The sequence below is a fragment of the Amia ocellicauda genome, chromosome 3 (assembly GCF_036373705.1).
Source record: "Amia ocellicauda isolate fAmiCal2 chromosome 3, fAmiCal2.hap1, whole genome shotgun sequence".
Classification (NCBI taxonomy): Eukaryota; Metazoa; Chordata; class Actinopteri; order Amiiformes; family Amiidae; genus Amia; species Amia ocellicauda.
Window position 1 is genome coordinate 1388027 of NC_089852.1, and position 16884 is coordinate 1404910.

Genomic DNA, 16884 nt, shown 5'->3' on the forward strand with positions numbered 1-16884 from the left:
TCACAGTATCTCAGTGTTACAGTGTCACAGTATCTCAGTGTCTCAGTGTTACAGTTGACAGTGTTACAGTGTCTCAGTGTCACAGTTGACAGTATCTTAGTGTCTCATTATCTCAGTATCTCAGTGTTACAGTGTCTCAGTGTCACAGTGTCTCAGTGTTACAGTGTCTCAGTACCAGTGTTACAGTGTCACAGTATCTCAGTGTCAGTGTTACAGTGTCGCAGTGTTACAGGGTCTCAGTCACAGTGTCTCAGTGTTAGTGTCTCAGTGTTTCAGTTGACAGTCTCAGTGTTACAGTGTCTCAATATCACAGTATCTCAGTGTTACAGAGTCTCAGTCACAGTGTCTCAGTGTCAGTGTTACAGTATCTCAGTGTCACAGTATCTCAGTGTTACAGTGTCTCAGTGTTTCAGTTGACAGTCTCAGTGTTACAGTGTCTCAGTGTTACAGTATCTCAGTGTTACAGTATCTCAGTGTCTCTCAGTGTCACAGTATCTCAGTGTTAGCTGACAGTATCTCAGTGTCAGTGTCTCAGTGTCACAGTGTCTCAGTATTACAATGTCAGTGTTATAGTATCTCAGTGTTACAGTGTCTCAGTATCACAGTATCTCAGTGTCACAGTATCTCAGTATCTCAGTGTCAGTGTCTCAGTGTCACAGTATCTCAGTGTTACAGTGTCAGTGTTATAGTATCTCAGTGTTACAGTGTCAATGTTATAGTGTCTCAGTGTTTCAGTTGACAGTCTCAGTGTTACAGTGTCTCAGTGTCAGTGTTATATCTCAGTGTTACAGTGTCTCAGTATCACAGTATCTCAGTATCACAGTATCTCAGTGTTACAGTGTCTCAGTGTTACAGTGTCACAGTATCTCAGTGTTACAGTGTCTCAGTGTTACAGTGTCACAGTGTTACAGTATCTCAGTGTCACAGTATCTCAGTGTTACAGTTGACAGAATCTCAGTGTCACAGTATCTCAGTGTCAGTGTCTCAGTGTCTCAGTGTTACAGTGTCTCAGTATCACAGTATCTCAGTGTTACAGTGTCTCAGTATCTCAGTGTCTCAGTGTCACAGTATGTCAGTGTCACAGTGTCTGTGTCAGTGTTATAGTATCTCAGTGTTACAATGTCACAGTATCTCAGTGTCAGTGTTATAATATCTCAGTGTTACAGTGTCACAGTATCTCAGTGTCAGTGTTATAGTATCTCAGTGTCACAGTATCTCAGTGTCACAGTATCTCAGTGTTACAGTGTCTCAGTGTTAGTGTCACAGTATCTCAGTGTTACAGTGTCTCAGTGTTACAGTGTCACAGTGTTACAGTATCTCAGTGTCACAGTATCTCAGTGTTACAGTTGACAGAATCTCAGTGTCACAGTATCTCAGTGTCAGTGTCTCAGTGTCTCAGTGTTACAGTTGACAGAATCTCAGTGTCACAGTATCTCAGTGTCAGTGTCTCAGTGTCTCAGTGTTACAGTGTCTCAGTATCACAGTATCTCAGTGTTACAGTGTCTCAGTATCTCAGTGTCTCAGTGTCACAGTATGTCAGTGTCACAGTGTCTGTGTCAGTGTTATAGTATCTCAGTGTTACAATGTCACAGTATCTCAGTGTCAGTGTTATAATATCTCAGTGTTACAGTGTCACAGTATCTCATTGTCAGTGTTATAGTATCTCAGTGTCACAGTATCTCAGTGTTACAGTGTCTCAGTGTTACAGTGTCACAGTATCTCAGTGTTACAGTGTCTCAGTGTTACAGTGTTACAGTATCTCAGTGTCACAGTATCTCAGTGTTACAGTTGACAGAATCTCAGTGTCACAGTATCTCAGTGTCAGTGTCTCAGTGTTACAGTGTCTCAGTATCACAGTATCTCAGTGTTACAGTGTCTCAGTGTCAGTGTTACAGTATTTCAGTGTCAGTGTCTCAGTGTCACAGTATGTCAGTGTCACAGTGTCTGTGTCAGTGTTATAGTATCTCAGTGTTACAATGTCACAGTATCTCAGTGTCAGTGTTATAGTATCTCAGTGTTACAGTGTCACATTATCTCAGTGTCAGTGTTATAGTATCTCAGTGTCAGTGTCACGGTATCTCAGTGTCAGTGTTATAGTATCTCAGTGTCACAGTATCTCAGTGTTACAGTGTCACAGTATCTCAGTGTTACAGTGTCTCAGTGTTACAGTTGACAGTGTCTCAGTGTCACAGTTGACAGTGTTACAGTGTCTCAGTGTCACAGTTGACAGTATCTTAGTGTCTCATAATCTCAGTATATCAGTGTTACAGTGTCTCAGTATCACAGTATCTCAGAGTTACAGTGTCTCAGTGTCAGTGTTACAGTATCTCAGTGTCACTGTCTCAGTGTCACAGGATCTCAGTGTCACAGTGTCTGTGTAAGTGTTATAGTATCTCAGTGTTACAGTTGACAGAATCTCAGTGTCACAGTATCTCAGTGTTACAGTGTCTCAGTGTTACAGTATCACAGTATCTCAGTGTTACAGTGTCTCAGTGTTACAGTGTCACAGTATCTCAGTGTCAGTGTCTCAGTGTTACAGTGTCTCAGTGTTACAGTATCTCAGTGTTACAGTATCTCAGTGTCACAGTATCTCAGTGTTACAGTTGACAGAATCTCAGTGTCACAGTATCTCAGTGTTACAGTATCTCAGTGTTACAGTGTCTCAGTGTCAGTGTTACAGTATTTCAGTGTCAGTGTCTCAGTGTCACAGTATGTCAGTGTCACAGTGTCTGTGTCAGTGTTATAGTATCTCAGTGTTACAATGTCACAGTATCTCAGTGTCAGTGTTATAATATCTCAGTGTTACAGTGTCACAGTATCTCAGTGTCAGTGTTATAGTATCTCAGTGTCACAGTATCTCAGTGTTACAGAATCTCAGTGTCACAGTATCTCAGTGTTACAGTTGACAGAATCTCAGTGTCACAGTATCTCAGTGTCAGTGTCTCAGTGTTACAGTGTCTCAGTATCACAGTATCTCAGTGTTACAGTGTCTCAGTGTCAGTGTTACAGTATTTCAGTGTCAGTGTCTCAGTGTCACAGTATGTCAGTATCACAGTGTCTGTGTCAGTGTTATAGTATCTCAGTGTTACAATGTCACAGTATCTCAGTGTCAGTGTTATAGTATCTCAGTGTTACAGTGTCACATTATCTCAGTGTCAGTGTTATAGTATCTCAGTGTGACAGTATCTCAGTGTTACAGTGTCACAGTATCTCAGTGTTACAGTGTCTCAGTGTTACAGTTGACAGTGTCTCAGTGTCACAGTTGACAGTGTTACAGTGTCTCAGTGTCACAGTTGACAGTATCTTAGTGTCTCATAATCTCAGTATATCAGTGTTACAGTGTCTCAGTGTCACATTATCTCAGTGTTACAGTGTCTCAGTCACAGTGTCTCAGTGTCACACTATCTCAGTGTTACAGTGTCTCAGTATCAGTGTTACAGTATCTCAGTGTTACAGAGTCACAGTATCTCAGTGTCAGTGTTATAGTATCTCAGTGTTACAGTGTCTCAGTGTTTCAGTTGACAGTCTCAGTGTTACAGTGTCGCAGTGTTACAGGGTCTCAGTCACAGTGTCTCAGTGATACAGTGTCTCAGTGTTTCAGTTGACAGTCTCAGTGTTACAGTGTCTAAGTGTCACAGTATCTCAGTGTCAGTGTTATATCTCAGTGTTACAGTGTCTCAGTATCACAGTATCTCAGTGTCACAGTATCTCAGTGTTACAGTGTCTCAGTGTTTCAGTTGACAGTCTCAGTGTTACAGTGTCTCAGTGTTACAGAGTCTCAGTCACAGTGTCTCAGTGTTACAGTGTCTCAGTGTCAGTGTTACAGTATCTCAGTGTTACAGTGTCTCAGTCACAGTGTCTCAGTGTTACAGTGTCAGTGTTATAGTATCTCAGTGTTACAGTGTCTCAGTGTTTCAGTTGACAGTCTCAGTGTTACAGTGTCTCAGTGTTACAGTGTCTCAGTGTCACAGTGTCAGTGTTATATCTCAGTGTTACAGTGTCTCAGTGTTACAGTATCTCAGTGTCTCTCAGTGTCACAGTATCTCAGTGTTAGTTGACAGTATCTCAGTGTCAGTGTCTCAGTGTCACAGTGTCTCAGTATTACAATGTCAGTGTTATAGTATCTCAGTGTTACAGTGTCTCAGTATCACAGTATCTCAGTGTCAGTGTCTCACTGTCACAGTATCTCAGTGTTACAGTGTCAGTGTTATAGTATCTCAGAGTTACAGTGTCTCAGTGTTACAGTGTCTCAGTGTCACAGTGTCTCAGTGTCACAGTGTCTCAGTGTCAGTGTTATATCTCAGTGTTACAGTGTCTCAGTATCTCAGTATCTCAGTGTTACAGTGTCAGTGTTAAAGTATCTCAGTGTTACAGTGTCTCAGTATCTCAGTGTCTCAGTGTTACAGTGTCTCAGTATCACATATCTCAGTGTTACAGTGTCTCAGTGTCAGTGTTACAGTATTTCAGTGTCAGTGTCTCAGTGTCACAGTATCTCAGTGTCACAGTGTCTGTGTCAGTGTTATAGTATCTCAGTGTTACAGTGTCACAGTATCTCAGTGTCAGTGTTATAGTATCTCAGTGTCACAGTATCTCAGTGTTACAGTGTCACAGTATCTCAGTGTTACAGTGTCTCAGTCTCACAGTTGACAGTATCTTAGTGTCTCATTATCTCAGTATCTCAGTGTTACAGTGTCTCAGTGTCACAGTGTCTCAGTGTTACAGTGTCTCAGTACCAGTGTTACAGTATCTCAGTGTTACAGTGTCACAGTATCTCAGTGTCAGTGTTATAGTATCTCAGTGTTACAGTTTCTCAGTAACAGTGTCTCAGTGTTTCAGTTGACAGTCTCAGTATTACAGTGTCTCAGTGTTACAGTGTCTCAGTGTCACAGTGTCAGTGTTATATCTCAGTGTTACAGTGTCTCAGTGTTACAGTATCTCAGTGTTACAGTATCTCAGTGTCTCTCAGTGTCACAGTATCTCAGTGTTAGTTGACAGTATCTCAGTGTCAGTGTCTCAGTGTCACAGTGTCTCAGTATTACAATGTCTGTGTTATAGTATCTCAGTGTTACAGTGTCTCAGTATCACAGTATCTCAGTGTCAGTGTCTCACTGTCACAGTATCTCAGTGTTACAGTGTCAGTGTTATAGTATCTCAGAGTTACAGTGTCTCAGTGTTACAGTGTCTCAGTGTCACAGTGTCTCAGTGTCAGTGTTATATCTCAGTGTGACAGTGTCTCAGTATCACAGTATCTCAGTGTTACAATGTCAGTGTTAAAGTATCTCAGTGTTACAGTGTCTCAGTATCTCAGTGTCTCAGTGTTACAGTGTCTCAGTGTTTCAGTTGACAGTCTCAGTGTTACAGTGTCTCAGTGTTACAGTGTCTCAGTGATACAGTGTCTCAGTTGACAGTCTCAGTGTTACAGTATCTTAGTGTTAGTGTCTCAGTGTTATAGTTGACAGTACCTCAGTGTCTCATTATCTAATTTCAGTGACTCTGTGTCTCATTTCAGCGTCTCAGTGCCTCAGTCTCTCTCAGTGTCTCAAGTATCTCTCAGTGACACTCAGTGACTCTCAGTGTCACTCAGTGTCTCAGTGTCTCTGTGTCTTAGTGTCTCTGTGTCTGTCGGTATATCTGGCTATATATCTATCAGTATTCCACCTTGTCCCACCAGATATACAGACAGAAAACAGTGGATGTTTTCTCAAGTGACTCAAGTGTATTCCAGTGTCACAGTGTCTCACTAAGTGTCTCAGTGTTACAGTGTCTCAGTGTTATAATATTTCAGTGTTACAGTGTCTCAGTCTCAGTGTCACAGTATCTCAGTGTTACAGTTGACAGTATCTCAGTGTCACAGTATCTCAGTGTCAGTGTCTCAGTGTTACAGTGTCTCAGTATCACAGTATCTCAGTGTTACAGTGTCTCAGTGTCAGTGTTACAGTTGACAGTATCTCAGTGTCAGTGTCTCAGTGTTACAGTGTCTCAGTGTTACAGTATCTCAGTGTTACAGTGTCACAGTATCTCAGTGTTACAGTGTCACAGTGTCTCAGTATCTCAGTGTTACAGTGTCACAGTATCTCAGTGTCAGTGTCTCAGTGTCACAGAATCTCAGTGTCTCAGTGTCAGTGTCTCAGTGTTAGTGTCACAGTATCTCAGTGTCAGTGTCTCAGTGTTACAGTGTCTCAGTGTTAGTGTCACAGTATTTCAGTGTTACAGTGTCTCCGTGTCACAGCATCTCAGTGTCAGTGTCTCAGTGTTACAGTGTCTCAGTGTTACAGTGTCTCAGTGTCAGTGTCACAGTATTTCAGTGTTACAGTGTCTCCGTGTTACAGTATCTCAGTGTTACAGTTGACAGTATCTCAGTGTCACAGTATCTCAGTGTTACAGTTGACAGTATCTCAGTGTTACAGTAGACAGTATCTCAGTGTCACAGTATCTCAGTGTCAGTGTCTCCGTGTTACAGTATCTCAGTGTTTTTCAGTGTCACAGTATCTCAGTGTTACAGTTGACAGTATCTCAGTGTCAGTGTCTCAGTGTTACAGTGTCTCAGTGTTACAGTATCTCAGTGTCTCTCAGTGTCACAGTATCTCAGTGTTACAGTGTCACAGTATCTCAGTGTTACAGTGTCACAGTGTCTCAGTATCTCAGTGTTACAGTATCACAGTATCTCAGTGTCAGTGTCTCAGTGTCACAGTATCTCAGTGTCAGTGTCTCAGTGTTACAGTGTCTCGGTGTTACAGTATCTCAGTGTCTCAGTGTCACAGTGTCTCAGTGTCAGTGTTATATCTCAGTGTTACAGTGTCTCAGTATCACAGTATCTCAGTGTTACAGTGTCAGTGTTATAGTATCTCAGTGTTACAGTGTCTCAGTATCTCAGTGTCTCAGTGCTACAGTGTCTCAGCGTTTCAGTTGACAGTCTCAGTGTTACAGTATCTCAGTGTCAGTGTCTCAGTGTCAGTGTCTCAGTGTTACACTTGACAGTATCTCAGTGTCACAGTATCTCAGTGTCACAGTGTCTCAGTGTTACAGTTGACAGTATCTCAGTGTCAGTGTTACACTATTTCAGTGTTACAGTGTCATAGTATCTCAGTGTTACAGTATCTCAGTGTCACAGTATCTCAGTGTTACAGTTGACAGTATCTCAGTGTCAGTGTCTCAGTGTTACAGTGTCTCAGTGTTACCGAATCTCAGGGTTACAGTGTCACAGTGTCTCAGTGTCAGTGTTACAGTATTTCACTGTTACAGTGTCATAGTATCTCAGTGTCACAGTATCTCAGTGTAACAGTTGACAGTATCTCAGTGTCAGTGTCTCAGTGTTACAGTGTCTCAGTGTTACAGTGTCTCAGTGCCAGTGTCACAGTATTTCAGTGTTACAGTGTCTCCGTGTTACAGTATCTCAGTGTTTCTCAGTGTCACAGTATCTCAGTGTTACAGTTGACAGTATCTCAGTGTCACAGTATCTCAGTGTCAGTGTTACAGTATTTCAGTGTTACAGAGTCATAGTATCTCAGTGTTACAGTATCTCAGTGTCACAGTATCTCAGTGTTACAGTATCTCAGTGTTACAGTTGACAGTATCTCAGTGTCACAGTATCTCAGTGTTACAATTGACAGTATCTCAGTGTCACAGTATCTCAGTGTCAGTGTTACAGTATTTCAGTGTTACAGTGTCATAGTATCTCAGTGTTACAGTTGACAGTATCTCAGTGTCAGTGTCTCAGTGTTACAGTGTCTCAGTGTTACCGAATCTCAGTGTTACACTGTCACAGTGTATCAGTGTCAGTGTTACAGTATTTCAGTGTTACAGTGTCATAGTATCTCAGTGTTACAGTATCTCAGTGTCACAGAATCTCAGTGTAACAGTTGACAGTATCTCAGTGTCACAGTATCTCAGTGTCAGTGTCTCAGTGTTACAGTGTCTCAGTGTTACAGTGTCTCAGTGTCAGTGTCACAGTATTTCAGTGTTACAGTGTCTCCGTGTTACAGTATCTCAGTGTTACAGTTGACAGTATCTCAGTGTCACAGTATCTCAGTGTTACAGTTGACAGTATCTCAGTGTTACAGTAGACAGTATCTCAGTGTCACAGTATCTCAGTGTCAGTGTCTCCGTGTTACAGTATCTCAGTGTTTTTCAGTGTCACAGTATCTCAGTGTTACAGTTGACAGTATCTCAGTGTCAGTGTCTCAGTGTTACAGTGTCTCAGTGTTACAGTATCTCAGTGTCTCTCAGTGTCACAGTATCTCAGTGTTACAGTGTCACAGTATCTCAGTGTTACAGTGTCAGTGTCTCAGTGTTACAGTGTCTCAGTGTTACAGTATCTCAGTGTCTCTCAGTGTCACAGTATCTCAGTGTTACAGTGTCACAGTATCTCAGTGTTACAGTGTCACAGTGTCTCAGTATCTCAGTGTTACAGTATCACAGTATCTCAGTGTCAGTGTCTCAGTGTCACAGTATCTCAGTGTCAGTGTCTCAGTGTTACAGTGTCTCGGTGTTACAGTATCTCAGTGTCTCAGTGTCACAGTGTCTCAGTGTCAGTGTTATATCTCAGTGTTACAGTGTCTCAGTATCTCAGTGTCTCAGTGCTACAGTGTCTCAGCGTTTCAGTTGACAGTCTCAGTGTTACAGTATCTCAGTGTCAGTGTCTCAGTGTCAGTGTCTCAGTGTTACACTTGACAGTATCTCAGTGTCACAGTATCTCAGTGTCACAGTGTCTCAGTGTTACAGTTGACAGTATCTCAGTGTCAGTGTCTCAGTGTTACAGTGTCTCAGTGTTACCGAATCTCAGTGTTACAGTGTCACAGTGTCTCAGTGTCAGTGTTACAGTATTTCACTGTTACAGTGTCATAGTATCTCAGTGTTACAGTATCTCAGTGTCAGTGTCTCAGTGTCACAGTATCTCAGTGTCAGTGTCTCAGTGTTACAGTGTCTCAGTGTTGCAGTGTCAGTGTCACAATATTTCAGTGTTACAGTGTCTCCGTGTCACAGTATCTCAGTGTCAGTGTCTCAGTGTTACAGTGTCTCAGTGTTACAGTGTCTCAGTGCCAGTGTCACAGTATTTCAGTGTTACAGTGTCTCCGTGTTACAGTATCTCAGTGTTTCTCAGTGTCACAGTATCTCAGTGTTACAGTTGACAGTATCTCAGTGTCACAGTATCTCAGTGTCAGTGTTACAGTATTTCAGTGTTACAGTGTCATAGTATCTCAGTGTTACAGTATCTCAGTGTTACAGTTGACAGTATCTCAGTGTCACAGTATCTCAGTGTTACAATTGACAGTATCTCAGTGTCACAGTATCTCAGTGTCAGTGTTACAGTATTTCAGTGTTACAGTGTCATAGTATCTCAGTGTTACAGTTGACAGTATCTCAGTGTCAGTGTCTCAGTGTTACAGTGTCTCAGTGTTACCGAATCTCAGTGTTACACTGTCACAGTGTATCAGTGTCAGTGTTACAGTATTTCAGTGTTACAGTGTCATAGTATCTCAGTGTTACAGTATCTCAGTGTCACAGAATCTCAGTGTAACAGTTGACAGTATCTCAGTGTCACAGTATCTCAGTGTCAGTGTCTCAGTGTTACAGTGTCTCAGTGTTACAGTGTCAGTGTCACAGTATTTCAGTGTTACAGTGTCTCCGTGTCACAGTATCTCAGTGTTACAGTGTCTCAGTGTTACAGTGTCTCAGTGTCAGTGTCAGAGTATTTCAGTGTTACAGTGTCTCAATGTTACAGTATCTCAGTGTCTCTCAGTGTCACAGTGTCTCAGTGTCAGTGTTACAGTATTTCAGTGTTACAGTGTCATAGTATCTCAGTGTTACAGTATCTCAGTGTCTCAGTGTTACAGTGTCTCAGTGGCAGTGTCACAGTATTTCAGTGTAACAGTGTCTCCGTGTTACAGTATCTCAGTGTTTCTCAGTGTCACAGTATCTCAGTGTTACAGTTGACAGTATCTCAGTGTCACAGTATCTCAGTGTTACAGTTGACAGTATCTCAGTGTCAGTGTCTCAGTGTTACAGTGTCTCAGTGTTACAGTATCTCAGTGTCTCTCAGTGTCACAGTATCTCAGTGTTACAGTTGACAGTATCTCAGTGTCACAGTATCTCAGTGTCAGTGTCTCAGTGTTACAGTGTCTCAGTGTTACAGTATCTCAGTGTCTCTCAGTGTCACAGTATCTCAGTGTTACAGTGTCACAGTATCTCAGTGTCACAGTGTCTCAGTGTCAGTGTCTCAGTGTTACAGTGTCTCAGTATCTCAGTGTCTCAGTATCACAGTATCTCAGTGTTTCAGTTGACAGTCTCAGTGTTACAGTATCTCAGTGTCTCTCAGTGTCACAGTATCTCAGTGTTACAGTTGACAGTATCTCAGTGTCAGTGTCTCAGTGTTACAGTATCTCAGTGTCACAGTATTTCAGTGTTACAGTGTCTCAGTGTCACAGTGTCTGTGTCAGTGTTATAGTATCTCAGTGTTACAGTGTCACAGTGTCTCAGTATCTCAGTGTTACAGTGTCACAGTATCTCAGTGTCAGTGTCTCAGTGTCACAGAATCTCAGTGTCTCAGTGTCAGTGTCTCAGTGTTACAGTGTCTCGGTGTTACAGTATCTCAGTGTTACAGTGTCTCAGTATCTCAGTGTCTCAGTGTTACAGTGTCTCAGTGTTTCAGTTGACAGTCTCAGTGTTACAGTATCTCAGTGTCTCTCAGTGTCACATTATCTCAGTGTTACAGTATCTCAGTGTCAGTGTCTTAGTGTTACAGTTGACAGTATCTCAGTGTCACAGTATCTCAGTGTCACAGTATCTCAGTGTTACAGTGTCTCAGTGTTACAGTATCTCAGTGTTACAGTTGACAGTATCTCAGTGTCACAGTATCTCAGTGTTACAGTGTCTCAGTGTCAGTGTTACAGTATTTCAGTGTTACAGTGTCTCAGTGTTACAGTATCTCAGTGTTACAGTTGACAGTATCTCAGTGTCACAGTATCTCAGTGTTACAGTGTCTCAGTGTTACAGTATCTCAGTGTTACAGTTGACAGTATCTCAGTGTTACAGTATCTCAGTGTCACAGTATCTCAGTGTAACAGTTGACAGTATCTCAGTGTCTCAGTATCTCAGTGTTACAGTGTCACAGTATCTCAGTGTCAGTGTCTCAGTGTTACAGTATCTCATTGTCTCTCAGTGTCACAGTGTCTCAGTGTCAGTGTTACAGTATTTCAGTGTTACAGTGTCATAGTATCTCAGTGTTACAGTATCTCAGTGTCACAGTATCTCAGTGTAACAGTGTCTCCGTGTTACAGTATCTCAGTGTTTCTCAGTGTCACAGTATCTCAGTGTTACAGTTGACAGTATCTCAGTGTCACAGTATCTCAGTGTTACAGTTGACAGTATCTCAGTGTCAGTGTCTCAGTGTTACAGTGTCTCAGTGTTACAGTATCTCAGTGTCTCAGTGTCACAGTATCTCAGTGTCAGTGTCTCAGTGTTACAGTGTCTCAGTGTTACAGTATCTCAGTGTCTCTCAGTGTCACAGTATCTCAGTGTTACAGTGTCACAGTATCTCAGTGTCACAGTGTCTCAGTGTCAGTGTCTCAGTGTTACAGTGTCTCAGTATCTCAGTGTCTCAGTATCACAGTATCTCAGTGTTTCAGTTGACAGTCTCAGTGTCACAGTATCTCAGTGTTACAGTTGACAGTATCTCAGTGTCAGTGTCTCAGTGTTACAGTATCTCAGTGTCACAGTATTTCAGTGTTACAGTGTCTCAGTGTCACAGTGTCTGTGTCAGTGTTATAGTATCTCAGTGTTACAGTGTCAACGTATCTCAGTGTTACAGTGTCACAGTGTCTCAGTATCTCAGTGTTACAGTGTCACAGTATCTCAGTGTCAGTGTCTCAGTGTCACAGAATCTCAGTGTCTCAGTGTCAGTGTCTCAGTGTTACAGTGTCTCGGTGTTACAGTATCTCAGTGTTACAGTGTCAGTGTTATAGTATCTCAGTGTTACAGTGTCTCAGTATCTCAGTGTCTCAGTGTTACAGTGTCTCAGTGTTTCAGTTGACAGTCTCAGTGTTACAGTATCTCAGTGTCTCTCAGTGTCACAGTATCTCAGTGTTACAGTGTCTCAGTGTCAGTGTTACAGTGTCTCAGTGTTAGTGTTACAGTATTTCAGTGTTACAGTGTCTCAGTGTTACAGTATATCAGTGTCTCTCAGTGTCACAGTATCTCAGTGTTACAGTTGACAGTATCTCAGTGTCACAGTGTCTCAGTGTCAGTGTTACAGTGTCTCAGTATCTCAGTATCACAGTATCTCAGTGTTACAGTGTCAGTGTTATAGTATATCAGTGTTACAGTGTCTCAGTATCTCAGTGTCTCAGTGTCACAGTATCTCAGTGTTACAGTTGACAGTATCTCAGTGTCACAGTATCTCAGTGTTACAGTGTCTCAGTGTTACAGTGTCACAGTATCTCAGTGTCAGTGTCTCAGTGTTACAGTGTCTCAGTGTTATAGTATCTCAGTGTTACAGTGTCACAGTATCTCAGTGTTACAGTGTCACAGTGTCTCAGTATCTCAGTGTTACAGTGTCACAGTATCTCAGTGTCAGTGTCTCAGTGTTACAGTATCTCAGTGTTACAGTGTCACAGTATCTCAGTGTTACAGTGTCTCAGTGTCACAGTGTCTGTGACAGTGTCACAGTATCTCAGTGTTACAGTTGACAGTATCTCAGTGTCAGTGTCTCAGTGTAACAGTATCTCAGTGTTACAGTGTCACAGTATCTCAGTGTTACAGTGTCTCAGTGTCACAGTGTCTGTGTCAGTGTTATAGTATCTCAGTGTTACAGTGTCACAGTAGCTCAGTGTTACAGTGTCACAGTATCTCAGTGTCAGTGTCTCAGTGTCACAGTATCTCAGTGTTACAGTATCTCAGTGTCAGTGTCTCAGTGTCAGTGTCTCAGTGTTACAGTATCTCAGTGTTACAGTTGACAGTATCTCAGTGTCACAGTATCTCAGTGTTACAGTCACAGTGTCTCAGTATCAGTGTTACAGTATTTCAGTGTTACAGTGTCATAGTATCTCAGTGTTACAGTATCTCAGTGTCACAGTATCTCAGTGTAACAGTTGACAGTATCTCAGTGTTACAGTGTCACAGTATCTCAGTGTCAGTGTCTCAGTGTTACAGTGTCTCAGTGTCAGTGTCACAGTATTTCAGTGTTACAGTGTCTCAGTGTTACAGTATCTCAGTGTCTCTCAGTGTCACAGTATCTCAGTGTCACAGTGTCTCAGTGTCAGTGTTACAGTATTTCAGTGTTACAGTGTCATAGTATCTCAGTGTTACAGTATCTCAGTGTCACAGTATCTCAGTGTCACAGTGTCTCAGTGTCAGTGTTACAGTATTTCAGTGTTACAGTGTCATAGTATCTCAGTGTTACAGTATCTCAGTGTCACAGTATCTCAGTGTAACAGTTGACAGTATCTCAGTGTCACAGTATCTCAGTGTCAGTGTCTCAGTGTTACAGTGTCTCAGTGTTACAGTCTCAGTGTCAGTGTCACAGTATTTCAGTGTTACAGTGTCTCAGTGTTACAGTATCTCAGTGTCTCTCAGTGTCACAGTATCTCAGTGTCACAGTGTCTCAGTGTCAGTGTTACAGTATTTCAGTGTTACAGTGTCATAGTATCTCAGTGTTACAGTATCTCAGTGTCACAGTATCTCAGTGTCAGTGTCTCAGTGTTACAGTGTCTCAGTGTCACAGTATCTCAGTGTTACAGTTGACAGTATCTCAGTGTCACAGTATCTCAGTGTTACAGTTGACAGTATCTCAGTGTCAGTGTCTCAGTGTTACAGTGTCTCAGTATCTCAGTGTCTCTCAGTGTCACAGTATCTCAGTGTTACAGTTGACAGTATCTCAGTGTCAGTGTCTCAGTGTTACAGTATCTCAGTGTCACAGTATTTCAGTGTTACAGTGTCTCAGTGTCACAGTGTCTGTGTCAGTGTTATAGTATCTCAGTGTTACAGTGTCACAGTATCTCAGTGTCACAGTATTTCAGTGTTACAGTGTCTCAGTGTCACAGTGTCTGTGTCAGTGTTATAGTATCTCAGTGTTACAGTGTCACAGTATCTCAGTGTTACAGTGTTACAGTGTCACAGTGTCTCAGTATCTCAGTGTTACAGTGTCACAGTATCTCAGTGTCAGTGTCTCAGTGTCACAGAATCTCAGTGTCTCAGTGTCAGTGTCTCAGTGTTACAGTGTCTCGGTGTTACAGTATCTCAGTGTTACAGTGTCTCAGTATCTCAGTGTCTCAGTGTTACAGTGTCTCAGTGTTTCAGTTGACAGTCTCAGTGTTACTGTATCTCAGTGTCTCTCAGTGTCACATTATCTCAGTGTTACAGTATCTCAGTGTCAGTGTCTTAGTGTTACAGTTGACAGTATCTCAGTGTCACAGTATCTCAGTGTTACAGTGTCTCAGTGTTACAGTATCTCAGTGTTACAGTTGACAGTATCTCAGTGTCACAGTATCTCAGTGTTACAGTGTCTCAGTGTCAGTGTTACAGTATTTCAGTGTTACAGTGTCTCAGTGTTACAGTATATCAGTGTCTCTCAGTGTCACAGTATCTCAGTGTTACAGTTGACAGTATCTCAGTGTCACAGTGTCTCAGTGTCAGTGTTACAGTGTCTCAGTATCTCAGTATCACAGTATCTCAGTGTTACAGTGTCAGTGTTATAGTATATCAGTGTTACAGTGTCTCAGTATCTCAGTGTCTCAGTGTCACAGTATCTCAGTGTTACAGTTGACAGTATCTCAGTGTCAGTGTCTCAGTGTTACAGTGTCTCAGTGTTATAGTATCTCAGTGTTACAGTGTCACAGTATCTCAGTGTTACAGTGTCACAGTGTCTCAGTATCTCAGTGTTACAGTGTCACAGTATCTCAGTGTCAGTGTCTCAGTGTTACAGTATCTCAGTGTTACAGTGTCACAGTATCTCAGTGTTACAGTGTCTCAGTGTCACAGTGTCTGTGTCAGTGTTATAGTATCTCAGTGTTACAGTTGACAGTATCTCAGTGTCAGTGTCTCAGTGTTACAGTATCTCAGTGTTACAGTGTCACAGTATCTCAGTGTTACAGTGTCTCAGTGTCACAGTGTCTGTGTCAGTGTTATAGTATCTCAGTGTCACAGTAGCTCAGTGTTACAGTGTCACAGTATCTCAGTGTCAGTGTCTCAGTGTCACAGTATCTCAGTGTTACAGTATCTCAGTGTCTCAGTGTCAGTGTCTCAGTGTTACAGTGTCTCGGTGTTACAGTATCTCAGTGTCTCAGTGTCACAGTGTTACAGTATCTCAGTGTCTCAGTGTCACAGTGTTTCAGTGTCAGTGTTACAGTGTCTCAGTATCACAGTATCTCAGTGTTACAGTGTCAGTGTTATAGTATCTCAGTGTTACAGTGTCTCAGTATCTCAGTGTCTTAGTGTTACAGTGTCTCAGTGTTTCAGTTGACAGTCTCAGTGTTACAGTATCTCAGTGTCTCTCAGTGTCACAGTATCTCAGTGTCTCAGTGTCACAGTATCTCAGTGTCAGTGTCTCAGTGTTACAGTTGACAGTATCTCAGTGTTACAGTATCACAGTGTCTCAGTGTCAGTGTTATAATATGTCAGTGTTACAGTGTCACAGTTTCTCAGTATCTCAGTGTTACAGTGTCACAGTATCTCAGTGTTAGTGTCACAGTATTTCAGTGTCAGTGTTATAGTATCTCAGTGTCTCAGTGTCACAGTATCTCAGTGTCAGTGTTATAGTATCTCAGTGTTACAGTGTCTCAATGTCACAGTTGACAGTGTTATAGTGTCTCAGTGTCACAGTTGACAGTATCTTAGTGTCTCATTATCTCAGTGTCTCAGTGTTACAGTATCTTAGTGTCTCATTATCTCAGTGTCTCAGTGTTACAGTATCTTAGTGTCTCATTATCTCAGTGTCTCAGTGTTACAGTATCTTAGTGTTAGTGTCTCAGTGTTACAGTTGACAGAACCTCAGTGTCTCATTATCTCAGTGTTACAGTATCTCAGTGTCTCAGTGTCTCATTGTCTCAGTCTCTCTCAGTGTCTCAGTGTCTCTCAGTGACTCTCAGTGTCTCTCAGTGTCTCAGTGTCTCTGTGTCTCTGTGTCTGTCGGTATATCTGGCTATATATCTATCAGTATTCCACCTTGTCCCACCAGATATACAGACAGAAAACAGTGAATGTTTTCTCAAGTGTCTCAAGTGTATTCCAGTGTCACAGTGTCTCACTAAGTGTCAGATGGATACTCACCATAAGGACACACCAGCCTCCTCGCAGAGAACTGCACATCAGAACGCCACACCTACAGAGAGAGAGAGAGAGAGAGAGAGAGAGAGAGAGAGGGAGAATGAGATGGGGAGAGAGGAGGGAGAGAAGGAGAGAGAGCGAGGGAGGACAGAGAGGGAGAGGGAGAAAGAGAGTGAGGCCCACAGGGGGCGTACCTGCACACACAGCCCCACGGTGACACTTCCGGCAGTCAGGTTCAGCGCAGTCTGTCGGGAGTCCGGGTCCTACGGAGTGGGACACAGCAGAGTCAGCATCTCACAGACAAACTCCCCACCGCAAACGCCTCCCCAGCCAGCATGGCGCTCTGCGGTCATTCGATTAATGTGCTGCCACACAGCTGAGGCTGTCTGGGCTTTGAGACGCTCACCAACGATGCGGTGTGGATGGGCATCACTGGGACACACACATCCCCCTCCGGGCGGCACACTACTGCACTGAAGGATGCTGGGACAGAGGAGGGCAAGGAGGAGGAAGCGGTGATTCGGACACTGACATGTGAAGACGCTGGGGTGACCTGCACTGTCCAGTCCGTGTCTGCTGAGGGGAGAGGAGACCATTCATATCACTACTTTTGGGTGCCATGGAAAA

At 42.6% G+C, this 16884-nt stretch overlaps 1 protein-coding gene across 1 annotated transcript in view; it reads right to left on the bottom strand.

The window, feature by feature from the left end:
* The window catches only part of LOC136746745 (uncharacterized), a 31519-nt gene that overhangs the window by 6187 nt on the left and 8448 nt on the right, over positions 1 to 16884 (bottom strand). The window contains exons 14-16 of the mRNA XM_066699468.1: positions 16664 to 16833; positions 16452 to 16520; positions 16261 to 16312 (exon numbers count right to left, since the gene is read on the bottom strand). Coding sequence (XP_066555565.1) covers positions 16261 to 16312; positions 16452 to 16520; positions 16664 to 16833 — 291 coding nt within the window. The remainder of the gene's footprint in view (positions 1 to 16260; positions 16313 to 16451; positions 16521 to 16663; positions 16834 to 16884) is intronic.